The sequence below is a fragment of the Carassius carassius genome, chromosome 39 (assembly GCF_963082965.1).
Source record: "Carassius carassius chromosome 39, fCarCar2.1, whole genome shotgun sequence".
NCBI classification, from domain to species: domain Eukaryota; kingdom Metazoa; phylum Chordata; class Actinopteri; order Cypriniformes; family Cyprinidae; genus Carassius; species Carassius carassius.
The window spans coordinates 18119960-18140796 of NC_081793.1; the positions used below are offsets into that span (position 1 = coordinate 18119960).

At 36.1% G+C, this 20837-nt stretch overlaps 3 protein-coding genes, 1 long non-coding RNA gene and 1 pseudogene across 4 annotated transcripts in view; 4 read left to right on the forward strand and 1 right to left on the reverse strand.

The window, feature by feature from the left end:
* The first annotated feature begins 242 nt into the window (after positions 1–242).
* Positions 243–3386, forward strand: LOC132120983 (tubulin polyglutamylase ttll6-like; annotated as a pseudogene).
* Positions 3387–5745: 2359 nt separating this feature from the next.
* On the forward strand, positions 5746–7367 carry LOC132121076 (homeobox protein Hox-B8b-like). The gene is made up of 2 exons (XM_059530257.1): positions 5746–6521; positions 6785–7367. Exons 1-2 carry the CDS (start codon positions 6098–6100, stop codon positions 7102–7104), a joined length of 744 nt encoding a protein of 247 aa, XP_059386240.1. The 5' UTR covers positions 5746–6097; the 3' UTR covers positions 7105–7367.
* A 4177-nt stretch (positions 7368–11544) lies between these two features.
* Positions 11545–20837, reverse strand: part of LOC132121540 (uncharacterized) — a 190796-nt gene continuing 181503 nt past the window's right edge. The window contains exon 3 of the long non-coding RNA XR_009426277.1: positions 11545–11675. This is a non-coding gene — a long non-coding RNA (uncharacterized LOC132121540). The remainder of the gene's footprint in view (positions 11676–20837) is intronic.
* Positions 13955–16159, forward strand: LOC132121077 (homeobox protein Hox-B6b). Its single transcript, XM_059530258.1, has 2 exons — positions 13955–14872; positions 15381–16159. Exons 1-2 carry the CDS (start codon positions 14449–14451, stop codon positions 15632–15634), a joined length of 678 nt encoding a protein of 225 aa, XP_059386241.1. The 5' UTR covers positions 13955–14448; the 3' UTR covers positions 15635–16159.
* Positions 16577–18973, forward strand: LOC132121539 (homeobox protein Hox-B5b). Its single transcript, XM_059531042.1, has 2 exons — positions 16577–17589; positions 18009–18973. Exons 1-2 carry the CDS (start codon positions 17004–17006, stop codon positions 18254–18256), a joined length of 834 nt encoding a protein of 277 aa, XP_059387025.1. The 5' UTR covers positions 16577–17003; the 3' UTR covers positions 18257–18973.

Consider the following 20837-nt stretch of genomic DNA (forward strand, 5'->3'; position numbering starts at 1 on the left):
TTTCTACAGTCTGTGATGATTTGGGGTGCAATGTCATCTGCTGGTGTTGGTCCATTGTGTTTTTTGAAAACCAAAGTCACTACACCCGTTTACCAGGAAATTTTGGAGCATTTCATGCTTCCTTCTGCTGACCAGCTTTTTGAAGATGCTGATTTAATTTTCCAGCGGGATTTGGCACCTGCCCACACTGCCAAAAGCACCAAAAATTGGTTAAATAAGTGACTTTTTGATGCAACAAAAGCTATGTGAATTGCTTTCATTCTAGCTGTATGCAACATTTTAAACTCTGGCTTTTGGTCAACCATTTGCCCAGATTCACCACAGACTCCTGTTTAGACAGGGAGGTGAAGGACATCTTGCTGTATGACACTTTGGTGCTGATTAACCTGTAGGGCCTGTGACCACAGGAAAATCACAGTGGAGGAGAAGCGCCAGGTAAAGGAGAGACTCCAGAAGAACCGCTCTAGATAGGGCAGGTACCACAAAAACAGCTGCAGATTTTTGAAAGGTTTATGGAAGCCAATTTCCACCACAGAACAAAAATAAATAATTACTGACTTTTCCCACAGAATTACTGGTTTATTACACAATTCTGAATTTATTTCTAGCAAGTTTGTAACTTTTTCATCATGCAGTTTTCAGCTCGTAATCCAACCTTATAGAGGATTTGAATTATAAATTCAGGTCTCATAATTCTGACTTTTTTTCTCAGAATATTGTTTTCTCGCAATAGTTTATATGTCTTTAAACGGGTGCCTGTTTTCATGTATCAAAGTATCCGTCTATCTGTCAGAATTCTTTCAAGAACTGTTTTGGTACAGAATAGTGAGCTGTAAATTCAGAATTTCAAGACAATGTCCAAGTTGCTTATATATTGTATATTATATAATTGTTTAACACAATTATGAGAAAAGCATCTACATTGCAAGATGTTAACTCCAAATTGTGAGGTATAAACTAAATATTGTGAGATAAAGTCACAATTACCGTTTTTGTCTCTGCAGAAGTGGGCCTTCTTACTAGTTTTATTCAGTAACCTACATTACTTACATAAACTTCCATGTGTGTTTCGCCTCAAAAGGAATGAGGATATTCGTCAGTCACAGGCTGCTGTGGAGCAGATGGAGAAATATAAAGCAAAACACATGGGTGGATTCCGGTGGATTTTCCCTCGGGAAGGAAGGGAGAAATATGAATAGTATTTTAAACACAGCAGCTCACTCTTCTGGGATTCTGCAGCCTCCAAGCCAGGGAGGAGTGTGCCAGGTGTGCACATGCTTGATGGTTTTGCAGAAATACTTCAAGCTAATTAAAAAAAAAACGAAGAAAACGAAGAACACTTCAGCCCTCGCACCACTTTGTTTCAGTGAGTCATTCTTTTTAATCTTTATATGTGCACTTATAATAATTGTTTGCATTGTGTATTGCAAGTTTCATTGGTGGACTAAACATTCAGTTCCTTTAACCTACCACTAGAGGGACCCTGGTGTCTATATTTGAACTCATGAATAACTAAAGAATTCCATTTGGTGTGATCCGTTTCTTTAGCTACCAACTATGCTGGATCAAACCCCCTTGAAGGGAGAGACACCTGTTGCTCTTGATTTAATAGAGGAAGAGGAGGCAGAGAGAGACAGTGAACTTGACCAGCAAGAGACTCTGCTGCTGAACATGGGTGTGTTGAACCAGGTGTGCCAGCTACTTCAAAGTGCCAATCATCTTACCAAACTTATCAGCCACTCACGCAAACACACCAGCTTTCCTTTTTTTTTTAAATTAATTTGTTTTTTATACATATTTCTATTAAGCTTTGTTTTTGTTTTTTTTTAGTTTAGTTTTAGTTCATTGCCCATTTTACTATTTAAACATCATTTTAATTAAAATGTTTAATTTTCATTTAAGTTTTTAATTTAGTTTCAATCACCAAATATGTGACCCTGGACCACAAAACCAGTCTTAAGTGTCAATTTTTCGAATTTGAGATTCATACATCATCTGAAAGCATGATGCATGGTTTACTAGGATCAGACAATATTTGGCTGAGATACAACTATTTGAAAATCTGGAATCTGAGGGTGCAAAAAAAATCGAAATATTGAGAAAATCGCCTTTAAAGTTGTCCAAATTAATTATTAGCAATGCATATTACTAATCAAAAATTAAGTTTTGATATATTTACAGTAGGAAATGTACAAAGTATCTTAATGGAACATGTTCTTTACTTAATAACCTAATGATTTTTGGCATAAAAGAGAAATCGATCATTTTGGCCCATACAATGTTTTTTGGCTATTGCTAAAAATATACTCCAGCGACTTAAGACTGGTTTTGTGGTCCAGGGTCACATATCATTTTTAATCTAATGTTTTTAGATTTAGTTAACAGTAACAACACTGGTCCGGTGTTGTTTGAGACTCCATTGAGTTTCACTCTCTATATAAAAAGAGCTAAAACTTTCTTTCAAATGTTTGATTTTGTGTTCTGCAGGAAAAAAAGTAAGTAAATTCTCCTTTCTTACCAAACAATATTCCAAACTGCCTTAATATACTTTCTCTATCCAGTTGGACTCCACTGCAGAAATTTCTTGGAGGCAGAAGAACTTCTGCACTATGATGCAGCAGAAGGTGTCTACAAAAGCGAAGCCCTGCCTGCAGTGTATACATTCCCAGCCGCTGCAAAACTGAAAGCCGTGGCCCTCTCTAGAACACGTCTGCTCCAGCCAGTCCAGACTGAACCGGGAGGTGTGAAACACTGTGGGGTGGAAGAGATGGCAGCACTAAATGCAGAGCGGCTGTCATCTGCTGGTCTAATGAAGGCTACTAGTGCTCAACGGATACCTTTGACAAGTGATGAACTGTTTGAATAGTTCTCTTTTACTCCAGAAGTTACACCTCTCTTCTTTCTCTGCTTACAGTAAATGGGTCTTTCGCTTAGTTGAGAGCGAGAGCATCAATCCTAGAAGTGCCTTCCCACGTTCTAGGGTGAACACAGGGTGCCACAATGTTCCGTGGCCCCAAATCTCTCTACGTCATTTTTTCCCTGCTTTTCTTGTCCCCAGGCCACACCTCTCCCATGCCCTTCGAAGGGCCCCTCGCAGAGTCCCCCCGCAGGAGCACAGCCACTGACCCAGGATGTGTACAAGCTCAACATAAACAAGTAATTCAATAACATTAGTATGGAGAATACAAACTAAGGAAGGTGTTCAGATGTCGGAAATAAATCATAAATAGAAGGTGAGAAGGTCTGCATTCAACTGTCTTCTATACTGAAAATGTGAAAATTCACTCTTAATAGTAAGCCATTTCTCTGTATTGTCAACTTGGTTACATTTAGTCAGGAAATTAATTTTGGCAATGCAGTGGACAGATGCCTGTTCTAACCCTTAATGTTTTTTCTTACTGCACACTCTTAGTTTGAAAGAAGCCATACATTAATGATTTTGATATAAATGAATGTGATCGTGCTTTTGAGCACAGCCTTTGTAAGCTATTTGACTTCATCAAACATTTCAATAGAACTTTTTATAGTATTTTGTTTATTATTTCTAGCATGCAAATCCTTACACTTCAAGGGAGAACTATCCTAATCCTGACACTTTTGAGTTTACTATTCCTTTAAGTTTCATTCTGTGCTGATTTGATAGATTTTGTTAATGAATACAAAAATGAAGAAAAGGGACATTTAGCAGACAAATTGTACTTAATCTCCACTACATGTTTCCCGAAAACATTATCAAACCTAGGGGGGATTTGGTAAAAACGTTTGTATAGTATTAAAACATTTTCTTTTAATTAAAAACAAAAATATTGTATTTTTCTCTAAATTAATGGATTTTAAAATGTTTACATATTGCAGTAGAATATGACTGTAAAATCTGTATAAGTACAGAGCTCGAGCATACATTTTGACAGTCATGTTGAATTTAAATCATCACAAACATATTAAGAGGGCAGTCATACAGAATTATGGGTAAGGGTCAAAGGTGGTTTGGTTTTAACATCACACCCTCCACGGACAGGGGACAGTGCATCAAAAAGTTATACAATAATAATAATAATAATAATAATAATTATATATATATATATATATATATATATATATATATATATATATATATATATATATATTGTAGCTATAAGATACAACGTTAGTTGTAATCTATCAGAAATGTAAATACAAATAATAAAAATCAAACCTGTGCGTGATTTCTTTAATCACACGCATGTTGCAGAAAATCGGTGCAATTTAATTTTATCGATGAACACTCTTGAATAGTTTTGTAACATTTCATAATTAGTTTAAAATTATTTTTTAAATATTTAAATTCAAATGTTTTGTCCTGTATGACGTAAGATTTAAATAATTCATATATTAACAGTAATGTCCTTTTTTTAAATTGTAAAAAATGTTATTAGCTTCAACGACCCACATACCAGATATTATTTTATTTTAGAAGTGTAATCTGATATACTCATCAAAAGACTATTACTATAGCAAATTATAATATTAAAAACAACCGTTAATTTATACTTTTGCAGTTTTTTTATTATTATTATTATTAAACAATAGGAATATATTGATGAATATATATATATATATATATATATATATATATATATATATATATATATATATATATATATATATATATATATATATATATATATATATATATATATATATATATATATATTATTTAACAGGTTCTTTAACAACAATAATAATCATCATCATAAGTGGTTGTTTTACAGAGTAAAGCGGGGGCTGTCTGTTTCAAACCGAGGAGGCATACGCTTAATTTCCCGTGGCTTGATAGTGCAGAAAATGAATGCAGTAAATCTAATTAGATGTTCATCTGCTCGTAAAGTAAACGCAGAAAATTAAAGCAAATGTGGTATTGAAAAAACCTTGCAGCTGTTCAGCAACGCGTTGTTTGCTTTCTCATTTTCTCCAGAAAATTACTCCGTTCCTCATGGTGCAAACAGACAGAGCGGGGAAAAAACACCCAAGTAGCTTACACTCTAACTATTTTTTGTTTTTCGATAGTCCAAGAAATAATTGAATTTAAAAGCAAAAAATATTGTTGGCTTGATGTTTTTGTGCTCTTGGATTCGTTAAGAGTAGTATTGTCCTGTTCTAGCCACGCAGATTCTTTGTCATCCTTGAATAAATCGGACTTACATTGTTTACCACACGATGGCGGTGTTACTCTAGTCAGGACATCCCAGTCTGACCTGAAGAGAAGTTACACACTTTACTCGTTTTACAAAAATATCAATTTGAATGTAAATAGTCAGTGAAAACTTGTGAAACAATTACATAAAATTTCAAATATTAAAAGGACCTCCTCTTAGCTTAGCTTCTCTAAGTTGACTGCTAAAATCCTTTCCATCTTTAAATCCTCTCGTTCTTACACACTTGATGACGTTTTCTAAACGAAGCTGGCTATAGAAATTATTTCAGTAGCCTATAAATTGCATTAGACTTGGATAGACGAATGTCTTAATCATCAAACCATAAACAAGACTGGGATGACAAATGGTCTATTTCATCTTACGATGAACCTCAATAAATCTATTTTGTTTGTCCACTTGGAAACATTTGGTTTGTCGTGTGTAGGCTATGTGCTCTTGGCTGGCACTGAAACGGTTTACCAATATAACACTCCTACTCCGCCTCCCCCTCTACCTCCCCAAGAGCTCCTTCTCTCCCCTTTTTCATCTCTCCTTTTCACTCTCTCCTGCTCTTCCTTTCGCAAGCTCGTGCTTTGTCTGTTTGGAGATGTCGAGCCCATCCAATGATATAAGGAATCAATAACTTACGCCCATATGAAATGCAACTCACTATCAAAGAGAGTAAAAACGGAAAACTATTTATTGCTTGGGGACCATAACTAAGGAGCCATGTGGGTGCAGCTAAGGATATATTTGTCTGCATGAATATTTACGACATTGTATGCATATAATTTCCACCCGGATGAATTCATTTTTATTGTAACAACAGGCCTGCGTTTGCTCAATTAACATAATTCATCAAAAGACTGCTTGATCTCAATACTTGTCAAAGTTCCTTCTTCGGGGAGTTGATCTTGCAGGCAATGAGTTCTTACTTCGTCAATTCCCTCTTCAGTAAATTTAAAGGAAGCGATTCTCTGCGCTCCAACTACTATGATTGCTCAGGGTGCGCGCCGGATCTTGGAGGCAGATCGTCTGTGCTGTACGGTCACAACTCAGGATCTGCGTTTCAGCACGCGGCTCAGTTCCCGGATTTCTACCACCACGGTACATCATCCTTCTCCCACGCGTCCTACCAACAGAACCCGTGCGCGGTAGCTTACCCTGGCGATGCCACGGGAAACATCTTGGGCCAGGACGGTTTACAGAGACAGGCGCTCTTCAGCGCACCAGATGCGGATTTTACGCAGTTTGGGGATTGTAATTTAAAGGTCAACAGTATCAGGGATGGTTTGGAAAGTTCAGAACCGTGCACAGCGCAGCTCTTCCCGTGGATGAGACCACAAGGTGAGATGAGGGAAGAGAAACACATAGTCTATTATCTATTAGTCCCACATAAAACGCTATAGACAATGATGTCCCCCCAATTAATCGCTTTATGGCACCTATAGATTACTGAGGAATTAGCACGCCTTTAAAAAAATCCTGATTGCTCCGTATAGCCTACACTTTGTTTAATGCCAATGAGTAGAAGCTGTGAGGGCTTTATGACTTTATTTTATTTACACAGGTCGATATATATGAGAAATCAAACACTTTTGTCCCCTCAGCTACCGGCCGGAGAAGGGGCAGGCAGACCTACAGCCGCTACCAGACGCTGGAGCTGGAGAAGGAGTTCCTGTTCAATCCTTACCTGACCCGCAAGCGCCGCGTCGAGGTGTCTCACGCACTGGCCCTCACTGAGAGGCAGGTGAAGATCTGGTTTCAGAACAGACGTATGAAGTGGAAAAAAGAACACAACAAAGACAAGTTTCCCAGCAGCAAAGCGGAACAAGAGCAAATCGAGAGAGAGGAGCAAGAGGTGAGCCAGGCATCAGAAAAACACACATCAGGAGAAGAGGACTCGGAGACTTCCAGTAATCCTAAATAGTCTGTGGACTATCACATCACTGCAATCGATCAGCTGCAATTTATATAAAAGTCTGAGGTTCTCAAGAACGTCTGTCGACACGCAGAGGGAGAATACAAAACTAATCATATATTCAATTTAATGCACATTTATAAGGCATTTCTGTTTTCAAACGTTTATTATTTCCGCTTAATATAATTTGATGAATAAATCTCAGTTTTGTAAGGTTCCACTGGTGCGTTTGTCCTCGATTACTCTTGAGGTTAATGGTGCAGAGAGGGCATATGAGGTCTGCATGGCGTCAGTTTCCTATCCGTGGTCACACAGTCACAATCCAAGATGTTCTCTTCAGTAACTCTGTTCTAGCCTATAAAATGGAGTGAGGAATCAACATTAGAGAGTGCATTACTGTATTTTCTAACTGTAAGAAAATGCACTTTTTGTGATTGTTAATTGCTGTTAAAAAATATTATTCAGGTTTACATATCTTCAACTGAACTACCTAATATATGGGTCATTGCGTCAATCATGTTTTCAGTGTATCCATGCGTTATGCTTTCCTGAGATGGGATGGTTCAAACGCACAATGATATTCTTAAAAAAAAATAATAATAAAAATGCTGTGTAAATATTTGATATTGCAGTTCCGTGAAGCACTATTCTATTGTATTTTCTATTGTCTTTAACTGGAAGTGGTTCCTGAAAGAAGCCACAATAAAATTTAAGAAAATAATCCCTTCGTCTTTGTTCTTTTTTCCTCTTTCACCGTATTGTCTTGAAAGATTTTTTGTTGTTGTCTTTTTTCCAGAACACAAGCACCCAAATTATTGTCACTTTACAACCAAAGTAAACCAAAGCCTCGATTGCACGTATATAGCCTATAATGTAGGCTATTTTATTTGGAATTTAATCTGTAATCCTGTAAATTGTAAATGAATCATTTAGCCTAATAATAGAAAAAAAGTAAATTGTAAACAAATCACATAAGTGTTGTAAATGAATCATATAAAATATACAATGACGTAGATTGTAAAAAAGGACATTATACAAAACGATCTTTTATATTCTCTCATGAGAGATGCATTGCGATAAACATGGGTGGTCTACGTTCTCTAAGTCACCTGGTAAAAAGTTTAAAAGCTGTTTTAAGCATCTTGATCTGATAATGGTGAGTTATGCTTCAAGCCACTACAAGCATAAGCAATAATGTTATATAAAAAAATATCGGACATAGGCTACTGTTTTATTTACGCATCACATAAATACTGACAGCAACGTGCCGACCAAAACCATTTGACCCCAAGCCAAAAGTTCAATATGAGCACTTCGTTTCATGTAGGCAGTTTACAGGCTTTTATTACTCTGGTTGGATTCCCGAGCAGTCTGGTCTCAATCTCTGTCTCGTCGTTTATGGACAGCAAGTGCCAGATGCCTCTTAATTATGGTAGCCTACCTTTCTTTCAGAGCTTTTGACTGTCTTCAGTCTAAAGGATATTCATTGACTGAAATTAAATATTTGAAGATACTGAACTGGGAGCTTTCCTCTGTGCACTCTGGTCTATAAATTGGGTGTATAATTTACTGGTGTGTCGAGTAATTTGAAGTTGATTTGATATGATATATTTGATGCATTTCTGCTAAATGTAAATTTGTTGAAATAAAAAGCTGAACATAAAAGCATCATAACACAAAAATAGATCTAAAATGATTTTCATATATATATATTTCAAATTTCAAACCTTTGATATCAAGCTATAACAACGTGAAAATTCAAAGTTGGCATTCTAGTGAAAGACTAGTTCTCATTTTAAGGGGTTTTCCCTTAAATTAAATGCAAATTTATAGGTCTAAATAAACTGAATGTACTCCAAGATATTTAATTATCATTATTATTGTTATTGTAGACCTACCGTATTATATTAATATGATCGTTTTGCTGTTTATATTCAGAGGTAGCCATCACTAATTTTATATTTGAGTTGCGTTTGTATTTGCCTAAAACGAACCGACCATTGAGCCGTGCATTATACCAACGACGAATATTCTTCAAAAGAGAGACTGCGGCCCAGGTCACATTAAAGCTGTGCTAGAGAAATAATGAACTAATTGGCATATTAAGGTTGCATGCAAAATGTAGGCCCATATGTAATAAGAATTAGTAGTATTTTCAATATAAGAAAACAACATAGCAACCCAAGAACCCCACAGAACAATTTTTTTTCTAACTAAAAAGGGAACCAATCATTATTTTATGTTTGTCCACAAAATATGAAACTATAGTCTTGATGTGGACAAAGGGCTCAGTTCGGACCAAAAAGAGCTCTTGTTATCTGAAGCTAAATATATATTTTATTTTTATAATGTTTTAAAATGCATGGATTTCTTTTGTTGTTGTTTTAATGCTCAGTGCATGAATAAATCTCGAAAACACACACACACACACACACACAAAAGAAAAGCCCATATATTCTATTGTTATTTATTTTAATTGTTGTTGTATTTTTATACAAATTATGAAACGTAAATTGAGGCCTGGGCTATGCAGAAGTTAGCATTTTGTTTCGACTTGGTGTGGGCTCAGACAGGCCTCATCAGCACGACACATTGTTTATAGACTTTTCAAAAAACTGTACCATTCCAAATATTATAATTCTATCAGATATTTTCTGGCGTTTGAATCCATTATGAAAAGCTGGTAATCAAGATCATAATTTAAAAATCTCGTGTGAGCAATTAAATACACACACACACACACACACACACACACACACACACACACACACATATATATATATTTCAATTTGTAATGAAATCTTAAATTAATAGAAAAATTAAATAAAAATCCCAAGATATTATACCACAGTTCGTTTGGCTTTTCATAATATCTTGTTGCCAAATAGCTACAGCGTCTCGAGTTTAATATTATTTAAATGCTATTAATGACGAGAATACTTTTGAAGGATTAGAATGTAGATTATTTGTAAAAATGACTTTTTAATATTTTCAATAAAAACGTTTATGACAAAAATTGTGTAGGTTTATGTGTATATTCCATATAATTCTCAGTCTATTCCATCTGATTTTCATTTTCTCTTATTTGTGTAAAGCAACTGTGTAGACTGGGTGTAATGAAATGACTCATTTCAAAACATAAAGTGGAGATGAAGATGAAGTGATGACGTTTAATAATATAATAACGAAAAAACACTTTGCAGTTCATCGACTGTTACACTAAATGCATAATTATGAATAAAACTTAGCAGTATATTAATCAAAACTGAAGCTTTCTGTACAAATTCAAATGTATGGTGAGTTGAATCCCAATAAAAAAAATATAGCCTAGAGTGGACGCGACGTTAAAAAAAGTTATTTAATTACACTCTTATTTTAATTTAGATACAAACAAACAAAATGTTACCAACTAAGTTATTAAGAAACAGAAATAATTCTGAATGAATACCTCGTATGCTGCTTTTAGAGCCTTTCTGGACAACATGCACTGGTGAGCTTCAAGAGCAAGTCCTTCTCGAGGGTAAAAGCCACAGACCATGCTCGCTCACTTTTGGGTTATACTGTTTTATTGCCCCAATAAATGTCGGAAATAAGTGTTTGTTCGTAGATACAGGAAGCAATTCTTTCCTCCACGCATGTTTAGTGCTGTAAAAAGCTTTCACGTTCCATTTGTCTATTTTTCTCTTAAAGTCACCTGACAAAAGAACGCACATTATTGACAAAAATAGAATGGTGCTCTTTTATTTTAGGGCAGGCTGTTCGGTTTATTTCAGTTTTAGCTGTTCAAAAGAACTCCTGTAAATGGTTACCTCATTTATATTATTACACATTTTTTAAACGTGTTTAAATTGACACTGCAAAACCTTTGTGCAGCTTGACTATGAACAATGTCTAAAATTGAAATCTAAAATTCTAGTAATAGACTTCTTCATCGAGTAAAAAATAATGCAATAGCCTATATTTCCATGGCTGTTAATGAAGTGAAGTCGTGCTTTTCTTTTTCTCTTTTAACGAATAAAGATGGCGGCGACCGAGTAGCTGCTGAAGCAAAGCAATAAACTCACAGCTGTTTATGAAAATTTACAACTTTGTGATAGAACTTTATGTGTGTTTCTGCCAGTGGATTGGCTGACAGAGGTCACGTGAGCAGCTCTCTGTGAACATGAACTTTTTATGATTTCCCAAGTGGCTATAATGCAGCATTCTTTTGGTCAGGGCGCAGTCAGTAGCACCTCTGTCCGTAATGGTTTTTTTTTTTTTAACGTTTTGTTGAAGCAGAGGGTAAGAAAAATTCCCCTGAGCTGGGCGAATTGTGTGCGTTAATATGGATGGAAAGCTCGACGTCACACTAGTACGAAGCGTCTTTAGCTTTTCACAGCCGCTTAGAGTGCAAGGGTCAAAATTCACCGAGGACCTTAGTTCATTCTTTTGTTGAGGATCAATTTGTCAAGTTTTAGCTATGTCTGTTTTACCAGTACATCCAATAATACGACGCGTGATCCTGGTTAATCGACGAGTCTGCGGGATTGTTTTGGATCATTCCAGTGAAGAGATGATGGACAGGGAAGAAAAAGGTAGGACTGGACCTATAGGCTTCTGTACTCTACCAGCGAAGTCATGATGCAAAGCGTTGCACACAGATTAACTTTCTAAATAATATTTTCTTGAACATGTCTTTTGTACCTATAACATAACAAACAAATTAAAGTTAGATTAGAGAAGTAGCCACAAGAACTGGCATGAACATAAGTCTTCAGGGGCCGTGTGATGGTCTAAAAAGATCGAAGATGATGTGTATCGAATCGCAGATATAGGCCTAACTGTGTGTTGACAATGAAAATGCTGGAAAATATATGCTTAAAAGGAAGAATTATATTATTTGTAAGATGTATTAGTGTTGATTGCTAGATGACCGCTGCATTCAAATAATTATATTAGATTTAGGCTACATTAACTTTGAGTAGATATTAGTTTCTAAATAGCAAAGACATGCCTCATCTCTGTAATCTGGATTACAGCACATGCATTCTGCATTTAAAGTGCTTTTTTTATTAAAAAGTTAATTGTCTTTCTGGTGGGTTTTTGATAATGTTTGCTTAAACCCATGACATTTTTAGTTTATCGGTGATGGGTTCATGTTTTTGACATTTGTGAAGACGATTATGCATCAAATGCATCAACAGTTTTCTTATTGATGTTGAGGATCAATGTTTTGGGAAAACAAAAATGCAGTATTTAGTAGCACCTTTTTTTTTTGGATAATTTGGTTATTCTTAATCTGAATAACCACATAAATGTTTGATATGAAATCACAATAACACATGCAATTGTTCTGGTGAATCCCTGAAGAAGCACACCTTTTCTCAATTCTTGCTCTGTGATGTCATCTAGTGACGAGATTTGGTAACTGTGGTGAAATTCAGTGTTTGGGTGTTCTCTGCATGTGATCTGAATGACTCAAAGACCTCTAGGATCCCTAGATACTGTGTTCAGCCAGAGTGTGTCTACAATGAGCAAGTCATCGACAAATGCAGTTTGTGAATGGTTACTGCCTTTGGTGTAATTTTGAATGGTCTTTGTTAATCTTGATTATTTAACAATATTTAATTTTTCTCTGCTCTTATTGACCTTGCACTGAAATTATGCTCTGTCCTTGTTGATAAGCTTTCTTTCTTTCTTTCTTTCTTTCTTTCTTTCTTGCTTTCTTTCTTTCTTTCTTTCTTTTCTTTCTTTCGGGTCAGTCGTTATTATATTAACAATAGGCTACTATAATACGGAAAGAAAGAACGAGCTTTTTGTATTCAATTAGAGAGTAAGGACAAATTTAAATCATACATAGCGTTCACATAATCTGACTTTTATTATTATTATAATTATTATAACGACAAAAGAATCATTGCAGTGCTAAGAATGAGGACGTCCCAGCCTCACAACAATAACGTCATCGTGTACTTACTGCAGCCTATCGATATTCAATAATACCTCTAAAGATCAATTTATATTAATTTACAACACGAAATTGTGATTAATGTTAGCTTTTTTTCCTGAGAGGTTTCCCTTTGTCTTAACTAAAGGCTTAACTGTTATAGGCTACTTAAATATTTAAATTCAAAGAATGTTTAATTTATTTATTTGTTCTTATTATTTTGGTATTTCATCGACACAAAATATTTTTATTAAAATGTAAATCCGTTCTATAATCGTGTTACATAACTGATGTTGCATATTTCAAACAAGGGGACAACAAAAACAACATGGGCTGGGCTGAAGTTAAATGTCAGTGATGATGTTGGTGGATGTTCTATCTAATGGATTGATGTTGAATTTAAAATGTATATCTATTTACAATGCATGCATTGTTTTGATTAATATGTGTATATATATATATATATATATATATATATATATATATATATATATATATATATATATATATATATATATATATATATATATATATATATATATATATATATATTTTATTTTATTTTATTTTATTTTTTATTTTTTTATGTCCAGTGTGGTTAATGTGTTGTTGAAGCAGGTTTTCATGATGATATCACTAAACAGTCTACGTTGCCTATGTTACGCCTCTGCAGAAAATTGCACTGTATTTCGAAATACCACGTGAAAGACATTATGTAAACTAGATAGATAGATAGATAGATAGATAGATAGATAGATAGATAGATAGATTTTTAGTTTTGTCTAATTGTCTAATTTATTAATTATATGATTTTTTAGCAAGAGAGGTCGCTGTGGCTATGTGTAAACACCTGTATTGTACGGTATTATTTAATAGATAAAGGTCAGTAAAAGTTCGAATGAAAGTCCGTCTGTGTTTCTCTGAAATTCTCCAGTACACAGTTATGCTAGATGTCTGCATACAAATTGCAATTGCAATTGCGATTGCGTCGAAATGAAAATGACGTGCAGTTGCAAACATAGGCCTATTTGATGTTTGCAGCATGTTTCGATTGAGAAAATTTGAAAATTGAAAACAATTATTATATAAAGTAATTATTTTTTTATATTATTGCATTTTATATAGGCCTAGATTTTATTTGTTTTGTTCGGTAAACAGAAAAACACTTCAGTCTGAGTGTTTTGATATACCCTGGGGATTCCATTCTGTGCAACAAGAGGCCCCCCGCCTTACACGTTCTCCTGTAGTCAGAAGTGCTCAGGATTGGTCAGGCTCTGATCAGCTGGTCCGTTTCCCCGCGGTCTCAGATTGGCACTTCGCCACCTCCTTTCGGCTAAAACCAAATCTCAGAGAAAGTAATGGCAAAAACCACTTGGACTATAAAACACAACAAATCATAACACTCGGACAATAACACTGGCCACCCCATGAGTTCCTATTTCGTCAACTCAACTTTTCCCGTGTCTCTACCCGGAGGACAGGAGTCTTTCTTGGGTCAGATACCGCTCTATTCCTCTGGATATACAGATCCTTTAAGACATTATCCAAGCGCTACGTTCGGAGCTACCAATGTCCAGGACAAGGTTTACACCTCCTCGTATTACCAGCAAGCTGGGGGCGTTTTTGGGAGAAGCGGATCCACCAGTGCTTGTGACTACACAACAACACCCAACATTTACCGAACCGCTGACCGCTCGTGCGCTATCGGAGGTCTGGAAGACCCGCTTGTCCTAACCCAGGACCAGTGCAAGACGGACTGCACTGAGCAGGGTGCAGACAGATATTTTAACAGTGAAGACAAACCGTGTACCGCGGTTTACCCGTGGATGCAGAGGATGAACTCGTGTAATGGTAAGACACGTTTGCGATTTCGCTGTTTTGCATGTCATAGAAGTAGGGGCGTAATTTACATGACTTTCCTCTACGACTCTGTTAACACATAAAAGAAGAGACATATGTAATGAGTAGACACTCTGCACTCTTTAGAAAAAAGTTATAGCCTACCCAGGCAAAATAAATTACCAATGGATGCAGTCTACTAAGTTGCATCCTGAATATTGCGCTTTTAAGCAACCCGATGCGTAAATTCCTACACGTTCTTATAATTAGACATTAGAGATAATCAACTGAATGTATCTCAGTAAGGTTTATCAATACAATATCTTAAAATAAATTTCCACTCTCACATGTAGAGACAATGCAGATGTAAAATCTGATGTCACTGCAGTAATAACAGTAGACTTATAATGACAATGATAGGCTAATTGTAGCTGTGTTCTTTTATTCTTCACGCTGACCTGTTTGTATGTTTACTGGAGGGTGATTTAGTGTGTCTTTATTCCACTTTTTTTCTTGACAGGAATGTCTGGCAGCACTGGCCGCAGGGGTCGTCAAACCTACACTCGGTTTCAGACTCTTGAACTGGAAAAGGAGTTCCACTTTAACAGATATTTGACCAGAAGACGAAGAATTGAAATATCGCACGCTCTGTGTTTGACGGAACGACAGATAAAGATATGGTTCCAGAACCGTAGAATGAAATGGAAAAAGGAGAATAAAGTGCTGAACTCCGCAAAGGTCAGCGAAGATGAGGATGGTGGAAAGGCGGGATAAATGAGAAAAAGCAGCTTACGTCAAAAGCCCTAGAAACACTGTACATAACATGTAGCCTTTAGTTTTAATTAATAAGTACTGGTCTGTCCAACAAGCAAAAAGCTACCCTAATAAGTGTTATGTTGACATAAAAAGCTTCAAGAGAAGACTCTCTTTTTCATTAAAACAGGCGTCTGAATCACCTCTGTAAAGATATGGGAGGTGCTTATATATAGCCTATTTTGCTCTATTTGGCATAAAGAAATTAGAAAAAATTTTCTTGCTGTTTGAACATTTATGACTATAATTTGAATTAAAAAATAAACTCAAAGTTTAAAACTTCGGGATTGAAATGAAAAGGTTTTACATTAAATATGTATTTAAATCCGTTCTGTGCTAGAAAAAGAAGAAAATTGGACATTTTGATGCTTAATTTATTGGGTCGTCACTTTTGTGTTTGTGTATGTGAATGCACTGAGAATAGCCAAATATCATACTTTGTTAGCAATGTCATTTTGTCAATAAAATTGATTGTTTAACAATTAATGTGGTTTATTTTTCTTTATGTGTACTGGGCATCCTCTGTTGTATAATGAGGCAGACATTTCATAATCAGCCTTTGCGCTGGTGAAAGGCACTCTTCAAGACACATAATATTTTATCTCATATATATATATATATATATATATATATATATTTATGATTTCCATCTTTTTACTCATTGAAGCTGTGTTGCTGGTAAAATGGGACAATTTGTTTGAATAAAAATCTCGCCAGTAGCATTTTTTTTATCTTCATCTTGGTTTGGCGAATAATATCTAGGTTGACTAACCTATGTTAATAAGACAGATTCATATCACAGAATGACTAAAAGTCGCTGACGCACCCAATATTGCTTTGAGACCCTAAAACTAAATTTTTACAAATAAATATTCACACTTTAATTTTAATTTCACACTTAATTTATCGTAAAGCTGTTAGGTAATACGACTTAGTTCTATGCAGTTAAAGTGTTGCAGAATTCTGCAGTAAAAAGGCTTCACGAAATGGGCAGGTGTTTGGTCATTTTACAGTTCTCCCAGTAGGTGACGCCCTCCGCTAACGTGGGATGTGGCGCGCGATGGGGAGGCACCATTGAGTCGAACCTAACGATCATCATTTCGTCATCATTTGTAACCATAGAGCATGAATTACCTCTCGAAGTCATCAGAGAGAATTTACGACTGGTCAACAAAGGCACGTGATGCCCTAACGCTCTCCCATATTTGGCCGCATACATGGCAAAAACGAAGTACAGTGCATTGTTATAATTCATTATTACATCATAAATTGTGCGGCGCTGGATTTTAACGACCAAGATCTACAAATCAAGACATTTAAAAACATCCAAATGAGCTCTTATTTTCTCAACTCGTTCTCAGGGCGCTATCCAAATGGGTCTGACTATCAGTTACTAAATTATGGTACTAACGGCGCTATGAACGCTTCTTACAGGGACTCCACCAGCATGCATTCCGGGTCTTTCGGTTACAACTACAATGGAATAGACCTTAGTGTAAATCGTCCCAACAATGGCCATTTCGGGGCAGTTGGAGATAATTCTCGCGCTTTCCAAAATCCGGGTCAGGAGACCCAGTACAGACAGTCGAGCTGCTCGCTCTCGTCTCCAGATCCTCTGACTTGTGCCACCAGCGAGTCTCTGGAATTGAAAGGTTCCTCTCCTCCATCTGATCAGAGCACACCAACCGGCAACAGCAGACTTACAAACAGCAACAATCTCACCAGCAGCAACAGCACACATTTCGCGGACACAGACGAGACCAATGTCTCGTCCGAGACCGAGGACAGAGCACAGACCACCACCACCACCACACACACGCAGAAGCAAGAATCTGTGGCGAGCTCGACTACAACACCTAACGACGGTCAAACTCCACAGATATTCCCATGGATGAGGAAGCTGCACATTAGCCATGGTATACACATCTCTATTATGTCTTATTTAGGCATGATACAATTCAATTTTTTTGATGATAATAGTTTATTAAGAAAAATTTAGGTTATGTGTGGATTAAATGCATGTTTTGCTCTTCATATTTTCATATTCGTTTAATAGCCTGCTAATGTTTGTCTTACAAAACAGCAATGCTTGACGGACCATTAGTTTCACCTAAGTAGGCTAAATAGAGTATAACCACTCTTTGGGAGGTGACTGCATGTAGAACTATTGTGCAGCAGTAAAGCCATAAAATGCAATGGAAATAAACTGCACGTCGCCTTGAATATAGAATCAGCCAGCAGTCCAACATCCAAAATGTACTGGACATTTAAGTCCTTTTCCGTTTGATGGCTTGGTGATGTTTGCTTATTATGTCTTTGCCCTTGCTTATGCCAGATATGACTGGACCTGATGGAAAACGGGCTCGAACAGCTTACACTCGCTACCAGACGCTCGAGCTGGAGAAAGAGTTCCATTTCAATAGATATCTCACGCGCAGGAGGAGAATAGAGATAGCTCACACTCTCTGCCTTTCAGAGAGGCAAATTAAAATCTGGTTCCAAAATCGCAGGATGAAATGGAAGAAAGACAATAAACTGAAAAGTATGAGTCTCGCTACGGCGGGGAGCGCATTTCAAAATTAATCAAATCATTTCATATAATTATCTGAAAATTCGACTACTGTTACAGCGCTGCACCTTTCAGCTTGTTGATATCACCTGACGACGTGTGATTCCCCGTGCAACTCAAAATGGTCAGCTTTTGAATATTGTTATCACATATGCTAATCTAGTTACTATTGCCATAAAATGAGTGTGAATGTCAAGTGTGTCAATTTTATACATTCGTGGAGGAAAGCATGTTCCATGTAAGCTATTCGTGCAACGTATTCTAGACCTGTTACAAAAATGATGTAGGCCTACAGTACAACTCGCACTACCTTACTATTTTAAATGGTGTAAAAAAGAGAAACTTTTGTTGTATTCTTGAACTTGTATTGAAACGTCATGTATTCTTCACGCAACATGCTATATTCTTGTTATGTGCCGGGCTTTTTGAGTTCTCATGATACCTGCGAGAAAAATAATCTTTTCGCACTTACATTTGTGTACTGCAGCACAAGATTACTTTGGGCTCATAAGATGTCCTATGAAGAATGTCTTTATACAGTAGTGACCAATATGTTATTTGTAGTGCACAACGTGAGTTATGGACGTTCTGTGTTAAAAGTTGAATAAAAAATGTTTTGTCATTGATATGTTGATGGTATCTCTGCCAATTTTTTTTTCTTTTGTATTTGTATTTATGTCTAAACTGAAAATGAATTGATCCAAAAAGAAAAATAAAGTTTACTCTCAGTCTCTGTTTGTCTTTAGGCCTGTTTGGTGAGTGATCCTATAATGTTGGACCATGTATAAGTAGTTCTCATTTTACCATCCAGTACATCGCATTTTTATTTTACACTTTAAATAATTATTTTGCTCTTAAATGAAAGCTGTTAATGAGTCATATTGCGTACAACTAATAAAACAAAGGATAGTCCATTTAATTTTTGCTGCGCTCTGCGAGGACATCAAAACATTACCTCGCAATCCTCAAAGCGGATGAACACAATCTGCATTATTGGTATGAAACACAACATACAAATCATCTACCCCGACTATTTTCTTCTGAAGTTCAGTCCATAACACCAACATGTAGCTCTTGGTAGCTCTAAAAAAGTCACGTGAGGTCGATAAAGTTAGTTTTATGGTTTTAGGGGGGTTCACAATGTGGTTCATAATTCACATTCTTGAATGTAACTGACTGTTTAACTGCTTCAGCGGGATTCTAAAGGTTGTGGGCAGCATGCGGAGTCATCTCAAACTGGACAGTCGTAATATCCCATGCTGACTTTTCTGTCAATAGTCATTTTCATAATATTTCTGCTGGATGTGAAACGAGAAGAAGTCTCCTCTCTAGTTCTCAAGTAAGTCTCTTCCTTAGATGGTCATTTAATAATGTTTTCAAAAAAAGATTTCACGCATTTCAGCCATAGACTATACAATTTCGTTCAAAGAATTACAAGTGTCAGATAATGCAGACATGTTAGATTTATATATTATTCAATGATAAAAATATATTTGTAAACTTTTGACTTGGACAAAAAAGAAAAAAAATAATTATGTGTTGCTGCATATTTTTTTAACAATAGGCCCAAGTGAAAGGTTGGACTGCCTGAATTTTGTATTTGCGAAGTTATGTATTTAGCGTGGATTATGGAATATATATCGTCCTCATATGTTAATGAATACCTGCAGAAATAGTTTTAAAAAATTATCTCAGTTTTACAACATTATATACTTCACAGCAGATGTGCAAAACATGAAAAATTTTCTCTGCGTAAACTGTGTAATGGTAGCAGAAAAACTTTTTTGTTCTACCCCCTTTGATGTGTTTGCCTATTATTGTATGTCTGGACTTTTGAAATAAGTGTAACATTTTGGAGATAAGATAATTAGGTTTGAGTTTTTTTTTTAAAGAAGATATGGTGGATGTAAGGATTTAACTACAATTTGCTTGTGATAGAAACCGTTTTTTTTTTTTCGATTCATAACTATTAAAGTCCCATTTTACCCCTATAATGTGTTTTGCATATTGATAGGGGTAATCTGGGCGCTGTTCTCATCAATTATTCATTGGGAAGGGATCACTCCGAGGTCAGGAGACGAGAGTGGCACACATGCCTTCCCAGAGAAGCACAGGGTGCTTGGCAAACCGACTAGCTGGTAATCCTACGCAGTTCTGGAATACATTTTCGCTCAACAGTCAGTACTGTCTAATTCTCCTAAAGGCAGTTTTGTACTGAAACGAGAGGGACATACTTTGTTGGAAGAGTTGTACGACCAAGTAAATTGATTAGTCGAGGCAAGGCTAAAAAGATTTGATTATTTTAAAAGTTCTGCTACTATGAATACCGTTTTGCTTGAATCATAAATAAAACCCGGCTAATTTTGTTGTTGGTTAGATTGATGTAATGTTGTTCCATCACCAGCAGGGCCCGCCTCACACCGAGCTCCCGAACTGTTCTTACTCATTCTGCATTGCTGGACATTCGGATTCAGTTTTTTTTTTCACGAGAACAACATTTAGGGAGAAAAATACTAAAAGCCACGAAAATGGAAAGCTTTTTTGTTTTTTTTGTTGGGCAGTTCAAAAGGTTTACATTTTATTCCTTTCTTGTGT